At 39.8% G+C, this 11,287-nt stretch overlaps 1 protein-coding gene across 4 annotated transcripts in view; it reads right to left on the bottom strand.

The window, feature by feature from the left end:
• SREK1 (splicing regulatory glutamic acid and lysine rich protein 1) overlaps positions 1-5,073 on the bottom strand; it is a 38,553-nt gene extending 33,480 nt beyond the window's left edge. For all 4 annotated transcript variants that reach the window (XM_007974087.3, XM_007974080.3, XM_073014722.1 and 1 more), the window contains exon 1: positions 4,746-5,073. In XM_007974087.3, the coding sequence (XP_007972278.1) occupies positions 4,746-4,906 (161 nt within the window). In that variant the 5' untranslated portion in view covers positions 4,907-5,073. The remainder of the gene's footprint in view (positions 1-4,745) is intronic.
• Between the last annotated feature and the right edge of the window lie 6,214 nt (positions 5,074-11,287).

Raw genomic sequence — 11,287 nt, forward strand, 5'->3', positions numbered from 1 at the left:
TCCACGTTCATGCGATTCTCCTGCTGCCTCCCAAGTAGCTGGGATTACAGGTGCACACCACCACACCCAGCTAATTTTTTGTATTTTTAGTAGAAACAAGAGTTCACTATGTTAGCCAGACTGGTCTTGAACTCCTGACCTTGTGATCCGCCTGCCTCAGCTTCCCAAAGTGCTGGGATTACAGGCGTGGACCACTGCACCCGGCCAATTTTCTTAATTTTCATTTCCAATTACCTTCCTTAAAATAGAATAAAGATCAACTTACATTTACTTTATAAAAATACAAATATTTGGAATTTTCAGGAAAGGTAACACTATTTTATCTTGACCATTATAAACTAAAATTATTAGAGTGGCAAGCCAACATACAGACAGTTCATCAAACAAATGTGTACTTGCTTGTGCCCAGGAGTTCAAGACCAGCCTGGGCAACAGAGGAAGACCTTGGGGAAAAAAACAAATAAAAGGGGGTGACATATTCCATTTGGTCTAAATGTATGTATCTATAGAAACAAGCAGGCCAGGCACAGTGGCTCACATCTGTCGTCCCAGCACTTTAGGAGGCCAAAGCAGGCAGACTGCTTAAGCCCAGGAGTTTGACTCCAGCCTGCGTAATATGGTGAAATCCTGTCTCTACACACTAAATACATAAATTAAATTAAAAAAATTTTAAAAATGAATTTTAAAAAAGAAAGTAGCAGTACCCAAATTTAGCAGATTTTAGTTTGATCTCATTTGTTGACTTAAGTTTTGCTTTTTTAAAATACAAAATCTTACCAATTTTTCAAAAAAAATTAAAACTTCTCACTGGGTAGTAAACGCAGAAACCAAAGAATCAACTTTTTGGGCATCAATTAAATTTCTTGGCCCTAATGGGTTATTTTGTCTTTTATTAAACATAATAATAGCACTATACAATATTTTTAAAGCTAATGAGGTAATAATATGTCCAATATTTTATCAGTACATTAATATATACATCCTTTAGAGGACAGAGGACCTACCAAAAAAGATACGCCAAAACATGAGCAAAGCATACAGTATCGTGTACAAAAATATTAGTTGGTGCATTATTTATAACAGGGTTTCTCCACTGGGCTTCAGTGGCCCTATGGATTAGCACAATTCCTCCTGCTTAAGACTACTTATGCATTGCTAACATTTACCCACTAAACGCCTACAGGCCCTCCAATCATTGTTGACAATCAAAAATACACACCTCCCAATGTTTCTAGCTAAAATCCACTAATTTGAAATACCAAAAAAAGCAATCAAAATATCCAACAATAGAATTTCAAAAACACACTATACACTCAGAAATTACTAATCTCTAAATATTATTACTATAAATAAAACAGCAATATGGAAAATGCTTATGACAAATTAAGTGAAAAAAGTTTAAAATCACAGTGTGATTCCTTTGATTACACTATATTACATATGTTACATAATGATAGCACTATACAATTATTTTTAAAACCAATGAGGTAATATGTCCAATATTTATTAATGCATGTGAAAAGGACTGCAGCGAAATACATGGAAATGGAAAGAAGCTTTGATAGAGTGGTGGGATCACAAGTGCTGTTTCCTTTTCTCTATTTTCTATAAAGTGGTTTTAGTGGTTATTTTTTTTTAAACTAAATAAACTTCAATAAGTAGTTGACAGATTTTTCCATTCTTTCTTAGAACTTTTGAAGACCAGAGAAGTGAAGGAAATCAAGCAAAAAAAATTAACACAGGAAAAGTATCTAGTGTAACAAATCAGGATAGGCTTACCCTTCAGGGTTTAGTTATCTGAAGGGGGTCATGGGGAACTGACAGGGTGCAGATAATCCTGTATGCTGGTTATACAGGTATATGTCTACTTTGTAAAGATTCACCAATCTGCGCTTACCATCTGTGCACTTCTCTGTAGGTACATTAAACCTCAATGAAAAATTTACCGAAAAAACAACAAGGATTTCTTACTTGTGTAAGGAAGTTTTCACAAGCTGTGAGATTGATTTACCGTACAAAAAGTTAATAGTAATTCTACATATTTATCAACTGGCAGCACAAAAAAAGGATGACAAATTGCAAATAAAAATTAATGCTTACAGTGAATGTTCACAAGAATTCCCTAACCTTAAAAAATTCTTAACGTTTAAAATATAAAGATGAAACTCAACCACTGCATCATGCCAAAAGAATTAAGTTTAAAACCTGAATTTTCATATTAGCAACTTAAGTCATTTTTTGTTTTTAAGAGATAGGGATCTCAATATGTTACTCAGGTTGGAATCAAACCGTGGGCTCAAGCTATTCTTTCACCCACCACAGCCTCCTGAGTAGCTGGGACTATAGGTGCACACCACCACACCTGGCTCAATCATAAAATTTAAATGAGAAACTATTTTCACATTCTATTACTGTATTTCCAATATACTTGGAAATATATATATGGAAATAAATATATGAATATATTTCCAATTTTAAAACGATTTTCTACTCAGTTCTAAAGATGTCATAAAATAATTTATGTGACACTGTAAAACAATATATTTTCAATACAACTACTACTATTGCAATTTTTATCCATTTCGGTCCAAATCTGCAAACACGTCTTCTAATATAAGGACCAGGCAAGGACAACTTCATTACGAAGCAGAAAACCTGTGAATAAAGCATGTTAATATTGCTTTAAAACATGAATGAGGGATTTAGTATTGCACTTACGGAAAAACTAGTTAAGGATTTTGCCTGGCCTATATATGTTACATGTATGCAATAATTTTGCTTTATGTGTTACAGTTTGTGACACACACTATTGTAATCTTCCATATGTTTAAGTGCTTTTTATTCTCTTTGACTTTTAAACTCCAAGTAATAACACCTGATTTCAAAGAAGTAGCCCATTACTGTCAGTTAATAACTGGTAATGTGCTGTCACCCAAACCCAGGTTTCAACCAAATAAATGTTATGTTGATAATGAAGAACATTCTGCAATATATTTCTTCTACCTATGAGATACCTTATTACCACAGTCTTGAAAGCAAGATTTACAAAGGTTCATGTACAAAATATTTTACTGATTGATTCCAATGCCTGCAGGATACAGCACTCACCCCAAATAATTCTCAATTATTAAGAAATGTTCTGAGAGCTTAAACTGAGATGGCTGAAAGCATTTCCAAAAGTTAATTAAAGCAATAATGCCATGGTTAATCAATCAAAATGTATGTGCGTGCACTTATGCAGTATTCTCGTCAAAAATGTATTACCTGAGTCTCGTCATGAAGAAATATAAAGAGAGATATATATATGCACATATCTCTATATATCTCATCTATATAAACTCAGATTATGGGTCATTTTACAAGACAAAATGAACTACAGAACAAAATGTCAATGTCACGACTTTCAAATGTTTTAAAAGGTGACAGGACTGTACTAGATTAAAGGAGATAAATATTAATACATGGATTACTTGGCATATTCAAGGGAGACAGTATATCTAATTATATACTACATCAAAAACAGACAAAAAAGCATTATTAGAATAACTGGGGAAATTTTAATAATCAACTGTAGCCAAAAAAAGACAAAATGCTCGTGAAGGGAACATGGATGTTCAATGTATTACTCTTTCAACTTTTCTGTATGGATGAAATACTCCAAAACAAAAAGCAGACAAGAAAAACTTAAGTAAAAAATAACCACACAACTTTTACATAGCTATGCAGCAGCACTGTTATAACCTAAGATAGAAAACTAAAGAAAAACAGGTCTAAATGCATCACTAGGAAATAAATCAATTTCTTTTTTAAAGAAAGAAATCTTGGGTAACAATTACCCCTTCCCTCAAAGGATTTTGATATAATGAACAAAAAACAGAGGATCTTAATACTGTAAGATCTACTATCAAAAAAAAATACGTGTGCAAGAATGTGAACAACCTGCAAACCCCTTGCGAGTTTTCTAAATAGATAATATCGTACGAGGGAAATTTTACCATTCCAAAATACACCATCTGGGAAGTGGCCGCGAGCCGTGAATGCCAGCCAAGATCTGGATTTTAAATGTACACGGCAGGGATAACCCTGCACCGACTGACACTTTTTCTGAAAGCTCTGGGACAGTGTGACCTTTCAGGAGGAAAATTTAATCTGTTGCCAAAACGGCGAACAGACATATCTTTGGGAACATGGATGCGCTCGGTTAGATAAATCAAGATGCTAAGTTTTGTGTGACCGTCCTGGGAAACAAATACAGCCCCAGTTCCATCTTGTCATCAGCAGCAGGCTTTCTCGTCAGCAAAACGGCCTGACACCAAGGCCTTAAAAACCGGACAGTGGCTCAGGCGCGGTCTCCGCGATTTTCAGAGTGCAAAAACGCGATGAGGCGTTTGCCATGAGGGCTGTTCCGGGCCCACCTGCGGCCATCTTAAGTTCGGGGGGAAATGAGGAAGAGGGGGCACGGAATTCGAAGACCCCTGAGCTAACACAAGTCCCAGAGGCACGGAAAGGGCAACCATTCTAAATCCTTGGTAAGGGCTCCGTGCAGTAGTTAACCCCCCAAATCCGACTAATAAGGAGAGCCGGACGGCGGAACCCGGTGCCGTAATCAAATATGGGCACCAAGGTAAGCCCGGGCGATCACGTGACACGCACCGCGCGCCCGCGTCCGCGCTCTCCCCCACGCCTCGGCTCCCGAGGTCTCTATGGCGCCCGCGCCCCTCCCCCAGCCGAGCTCCAGCACTTACTCCGGGGGGTAGAGCCGCAGCTCCTCGATTTCTCCTAGGAAGGAAAAAAGCGTCCGCATCTGCTCACTGGTCACCGCCGACGACAGATTCGTCACCTGAATCACCGACGTGGGGGTGAGGCCGAAGCCTAAGCCCAAACCGAAGCCGCCGCCGCTGTTCATCCCGACCCCGCTGCCGCTGCCTTCCCGCTCCCCAACGTCTACGACGCGTCAGCGACGGAACCGGGAAAGCGGAGAACGCGCGGCCGCGAGCGCGCTCCCGCTGGCGAATTCACAGCGCCGGGCAGATCTAGCCGCCCATTTCACAACTCCCCTGCTCCCGGGGCTGCGCGCGCCAGCCGGAAGCGTCGCCCCGGCAACCCGGCGGGTCTCGCGGGGCTGCGGCCTCCTGCTCCCGGGTGCCTGGGGCTGTTGCTGCTGCTGGTTTCACCGCGAGTGTTTTGTTTATCGGTGTTTTTGTTTTCCCCAAAAGTCGATGCGACTCTTGTGCTCTGTCTACCCGGTTCCTTCCGGTTTCGGACTGGGAAACCAAGCGGCCTGGCCTGCTGGTGCGGGACTGTAAAGGAGGAATGACTCTTGGGTAACACAGAAAAACACTTGACCAAACTATAGGGCATCCTTATCACATACAGGCAGCACCCCAACTCCAACTATTTAAAAAAATTGGCAAGCGTCCTAATTGTGAAAAAAACAAAATTTTACAAAATGTGTAGGTTCAGGTTGAATTAAGGAAAGAGGCAGTAAGATGAAGGCTTATAAGCTGTATTTACTCGCTCTTTCCACAGGTATTGATGTTTGAGTGCTGTGTCCCAGGCACTATGAGGCAAGGGCACGTAACAGACAGTTACAGACAGTTCACATAGAACTTGCAACCTAATGAGAGACAACAGTAGTGAGTCCAGGGCAGCTGCTCCCAAAATGCCCTCCGTAGATCCCTAAGGGTACCGAGACCTTTTCAGTGGGTTGGCAAGGTCAAAACGATTTTCATAATAATATTAAGAGTTTGTTGACCTTTTTCACTTTGTTGACATTTGCACTAGTAACGTGAAAGATTAAACTGCTGACACCTTAACAGCAATCAAGGCAGTGGCGCCAGTCTGTACTGGTAGTTGCATTTTGTATTCTTCATATCATACAACATTTCAGGTTTTAAAATATGCTAGTTTCACTTTAAAAATGCCCTTCATAAAGAACTAAAAATTATATATATATTTTCAAATCCATCCTTGCATACACGTCTTTTAAAGAATATGTGTGAAAAAATGGAAACTACTGCCGCTACATGCCCAAGTGAAATGGTTGTCTCCGGAAAAAGCACTAGTGTCGCTCTGAATTTTCACGGGAAAATACAAATTTTGTTACACTTGTATCCACCAACCTAAGCTTGACAGCTTTCCAGTACTTAGAGACTTTTCTAGTAAGAGAAGCATGATATTAACAATTTATTTTTGACATTATATAATGAAATATGTCAACATTTTTGTGATTTTTACAACTTAGTAGACACCTATTTTTCAAATGGCCAGTGGGTGCCGTTACAAAGGCAAAAAGATTCTGGTATGTGCAAGATAGACTGTTGGATTTCAGTACTTAATTGAAGTGGTTTCAGATTCAGTCCACACTGCAGTGCAGGCTAAGAAACTACCACATGTAAGTTTGGTACAGTATCAAAGAATAATATCTAGAACTACTTGGAAAGGCTATAAAATAGTTTTCCTTTTTCCAACACCTTATCTTTATGAGATCAGATTTCCCCCATATATTTCAACCAAAACATATCACAACAGATTGAATGCACAAAAAACTCACGATCACAAAGAAGGAAACGTCAGACACTGGTCTACTTGAGGGTGGAGGGTGGGAGGAGGGAGAGGAGCAGAAAGTTATTGAGCACTGGGCTTAATACCTGGATGATGAAATAATCTGTACAACAAACCCCATGACATGAATTTACCTATGTAACAAACCTTCACATGTACCCCTGGATCTACAATAAAAGTTAAAAAAAATAAAGAATACATACATAGGAGAATTCAGCTGTCTTCTATTAAACCAGACATTAAAAAGGTTTGAAAAATGTAAAACAATGCCACTCTTCTCACCAATGTTTTGGGAAAATATTTTATCATAAAAAAGCATCATTTTTGCCTTAGGTCTCAGTTTCTAAGGAAAAAAATGCATTATTTATATTAACAAAGTGGGCTTATAATTATTTTTAAATGAATCTCAAAGTACCAAATTTCTCAGGTTTAATTTCTAATATGGATAGTAATAAAAGCATTTTAGAGTTCTTAATAATTTTTAAGAATGTAAAGGGACCCTAAGATCAAAATGTTTGAGAATTATTATTACCATAGGGATAAGCGTGGGGGGATTCAGAGCACACAGGAGGGCCTCTTAAACTGAGTTCTAATGGAAGACCCCAGAAGAAATATTGCTTGAGCTGAATATTGAACAAATAGGAATTACCCAAGCAGGGAGGGAAGGAGGAGCAGTGAAGAGCATTCCAGACGGAGCATGTACAATATACAGTCAGGGGGGTAAAAGAGAGCTCGAGTGAGGTCCGGAAGATTCTAAGTCTATTATTGCTGGGCTGAGAATGACTAGAGATGCGTGCACAGGAATAAGCCTTTATGAAGGATATTATTTGTCGTGGTAGAGGTTGCTTTATCATAAGCAGGAAGACCTTGGAGCTGAAGAATGACCGTGATCAGATTCACGTTCTAAAATGATTGGCCATGCGCGGTGGCATATGCCTGTAATCCCAGGATTTGGGGAGACTACTGCAGGAGAATTGCTTGAGCCCAGGAGTTTGAGACCAGCCTAGGCAACAAGGAAAGACCCCGTCTCTACCAAACAAACAATAACAGCAAAAAATTAGCCAGGCATGGTGGTGCATGCTTGCAGTCCCAGCTACTGGGGAGGCTGAGGTGGGAGGATTGCTTGAGCCTGGTGGTTTGAGCCTACAGTGAAAAATGAGTTGTGATTGTGCCACTGCACTCCAGCCTGAGTGATAGAGTAAGACCCCACCTCAAAAAAGGAAGGAAGGAAGGAAAGAGATGACTGTCACTGCAACCTGGAGATACATTGGAAAGGGTGCAGACTAGAGGCAAAGAAGCTGAGTAGGTTATTGCAATAATCTGAATAAGCTATAATGAGGTCTTGAACAAAGGTAAGAGGTAGTAGTGATGGGAAGCAAGGAACAGCCCCAAATTTGAGAATCATTGAACTCATTTGAAGATAAAAGGAATAAAAGCTCTCCACTGAGAAAAATATATATGGGCATACACTCAGTTTTAGCTACAGTTACTGATACTTTCTGATCCTCCTGAAGTCCAACCATAGATCTCTCAGATTAACAACTAGTTTTGAACAGTTCTCAGACTTCAGTGTGCATCAGAATCAGCATGTTGGCATGTTACAACAAATTGCTGGCCCCATCTCCAGAGTTTACTAGTTCATTAAGTCTGGAGTGGGGCCTAAAATTTTAAATTTCTAACAAGTTCCCAGGTGAGCTCCTTCTTGTGGTCTGCAAACCCCATGTTGAGAACCACTGGTTTAGAAGGTTGTAAAAGCAGTATTCTTTTTTTTTTTTTTTTTTTTTTTTGAGACGGAGTCTTGCTCTGTCGCCCAGGCTGGAGTGCAGTGGCCGGATCTCAGCTCACTGCAAGCTCCGCCTCCCGGGTTCATGCCATTCTCCTGCCTCAGCCTCCCGAGTAGCTGGGACTACAGGCGCCCGCCACCTCGCCCGGCTATTTTTTTTGTAGTTTTATTAGAGACGGGGTTTCACTGTGTTAGCCAGGATGGTCTCGATCTTCTGACCTCGTGATCCGCCCGTCTCGGCCTCCCAAAGTGCTGGGATTACAGGCTTGAGCCACCGCGCCCGGCCGTAAAAGCAGTATTCTTAATGGACTTAATCTACTCTTGACAGTAAAGCAGAAGGAGGAGTTGAGATTTATGTCTTGGAGGATTAAGTAAACAGTGCATAATTTAGGTCCAAAAATATGAAGGAAGAGCAGCTGTGGGAGGAAAGAGCAGAAAATATTGAGATCCATTATGGACAACATTCTGAAATGAAATTTAGGAAAGATGTCTAGAACTAAGATATAGCACTTGACTTAAGATTGAGATGAGATACAGATATGCCGGGAACGTTTGTAGCAGGAAAAGTGCTGTGGACAACATTAAACAGACAAATACAACAAACAGCCAAAAAAAAAAAAAAAAAACCACAAGAAAAACTGGGAGGGAGGATAATCACAAAATGTAAGGGAAGGAAAAGTTTTTGGTTTGGGGGAGGGGGTGTTGTTGTTGTTGTTGTTATAGAGATGAAGTCTTACTATGCTGCCCAGGCTGGTTTCAAACTCTTGGGCTCAAGTGATCCTCCCACCTTAGCCTCCCAAAGTATTGAGATTCCAGGCATGAACCACCATGCCTGGCCAGGAAGAAAACATTTTAATATGGAAAAAGTGAGAAATGGGGTGGAAAGAATGGTGAAAAGTGTCAAATTCTGCAAAGATGACAAGATTAGGGGAAAAATATGCCGACTGGTAGATACACTGTGACTACTGAGACAAAAGCGACATGAACATGTGTGGAGAAGAAGAGGTAACAGTATCCCTCTATAAATCGCTCAGGGAAACTTACCAACCCTGGGCCTATCCCAGCTCTGCCACTCTGGCCAATGTGACTATCCTACCATGGACTTCTGAGATACATTTTAAAATTCCACCCTCCATGCCATGTTCTGCTTCCAAACTCTGTAATCATTCACATGGCTCCAATTTTCACCTATTTCTTTATCTCCAGGCCTCTTGATTTCATCTGCATGCTGACCTAACACCTTCAAAAACAACATCATAGGACCAGTAATGGCAAAGTTTCAGTGAAAAAAAATAAAAAGAGCTCCTCACAAGGAGGCTGAGGCCCATAAGAGCCAACCAGAAACCAAAAATTCAAAAAACTAAACCCCAGTAAATGAAGCAACAGAAAAAAAAACAAGAGAAAGATATACATTACAGATTTTAGGTACTTACCAGACTGAGAACCAGGAGGTGACTTTGGAGAGAGCAGTTCTTGGGTGTACAGGGACAGGAAGAGAATGCTAGAGCTGGGAAAGTATGTAAGATAAGGGTGGGTTGTACGTACAAGAAGAGGCTTTGATGACTGTTAGTCTTCTTGTTTTGGTTTTGAATGAGTGGGATCTGCTATGAATCTACTCTATGGAATCTGAAAGGAAATTCTAATAGTAGGGAATAATTTAACAGTAATTTCAGGTAAGTAAAGATCTGTAAGTAGTCTTATGTTTGAAAGAGGAGTGCTGATTATATTCTTAGGAAGAAAGCTAAATAAGTTGTACTAGAAATAATCAGAAAAAGAGTGAGAACTGTGCATACATAAGTGTGCATGTGTGTGTGTGCATGCACAGGTGTAATGTGTTTTGGAGTAGTACTCTTCCAAAACTGAAGCAGAAACTCTTCAGTGCTAAACCACATGACCTTTGCCTTTCAGGATCCAGAACTCTCAATCTGTGATGTCTCTAGTGGGCTAGCTCTGGAACCTTATCATTGGCATTAGTTTTTACTACTAAAGAAATGACTCTAACTTAAACCGAAAAAAAGTGTACACAATGATGGCAAGGGTATTTCATGGCATGGAAGAAATAATTGCACAACCAAATCTTGATTTGGGATGTGACTAAGGCATGTTTAGAAACTTTAATAGACTTTGACTACACAAAAGGGAACAAAATATATTATAAGACTAAAGTACCTAAAAGATTTGCAACAAGAATTGCACAAATGTTAGAAAAGGAGGTGACCAGGGAACCTCTTAAGAACTTTGGCAGCAGACATTCATAGACCACCTCAAGGGTGCTGTTGACAAGGTAAATCAACTCCAATAACACCCAGCTCCTGCAAGCACTGATAGGCTTTTTGTCCCTATCCATACATTTGCCTCTATCTATACATTTGCTTCTGCTGGAAAGTGTGTATAAATGGAATTACACAATATATAGTCTTTAGTGTCTAGCTTCTACCATTGAGCATGTTTTTGAGGTTCATTCATGTTGGAGCATGTATCAGTAGTTCATTAATTTTTGTTGCTGAATAGCAATCCATTGTTGAATATTCAACATTTTGGGTTTTATTCGTCAGTTGGTGGACATTTGGATTTTTTCCAGTTTTGAGCTATATGAATAATACCATTGCAAACATTCACATACAAGCCTTGTTTCTCTTGGGTAGATATTTATGAGAGGAATTTCTGAGTCTTATGGTAAGTTTAACTTTTTTTTTTTTTTTTTTTTTTTTGGAGACAGGGTCTCCCTCTGTCACCCAGGCTAGATAAGTGCAGTGGCTCAATCATGACTCACTGCAGCCTTGACCTCCCAGGCTTAAGCAGTACTCCCACCTCAGCCTCCCTAGTAGCTGGGACCACAGACACATGCCACCACCACCCCTGGCCTAGGTTTAACTTTTTAAGAAACTGCCAAACTGTTTTCCAATGAGGTTGTACCATTTTACATTCCCACCAGTGATG

Source organism: Chlorocebus sabaeus, chromosome 4, assembly GCF_047675955.1.
Source record: "Chlorocebus sabaeus isolate Y175 chromosome 4, mChlSab1.0.hap1, whole genome shotgun sequence".
NCBI lineage: Eukaryota > Metazoa > Chordata > Mammalia > Primates > Cercopithecidae > Chlorocebus > Chlorocebus sabaeus.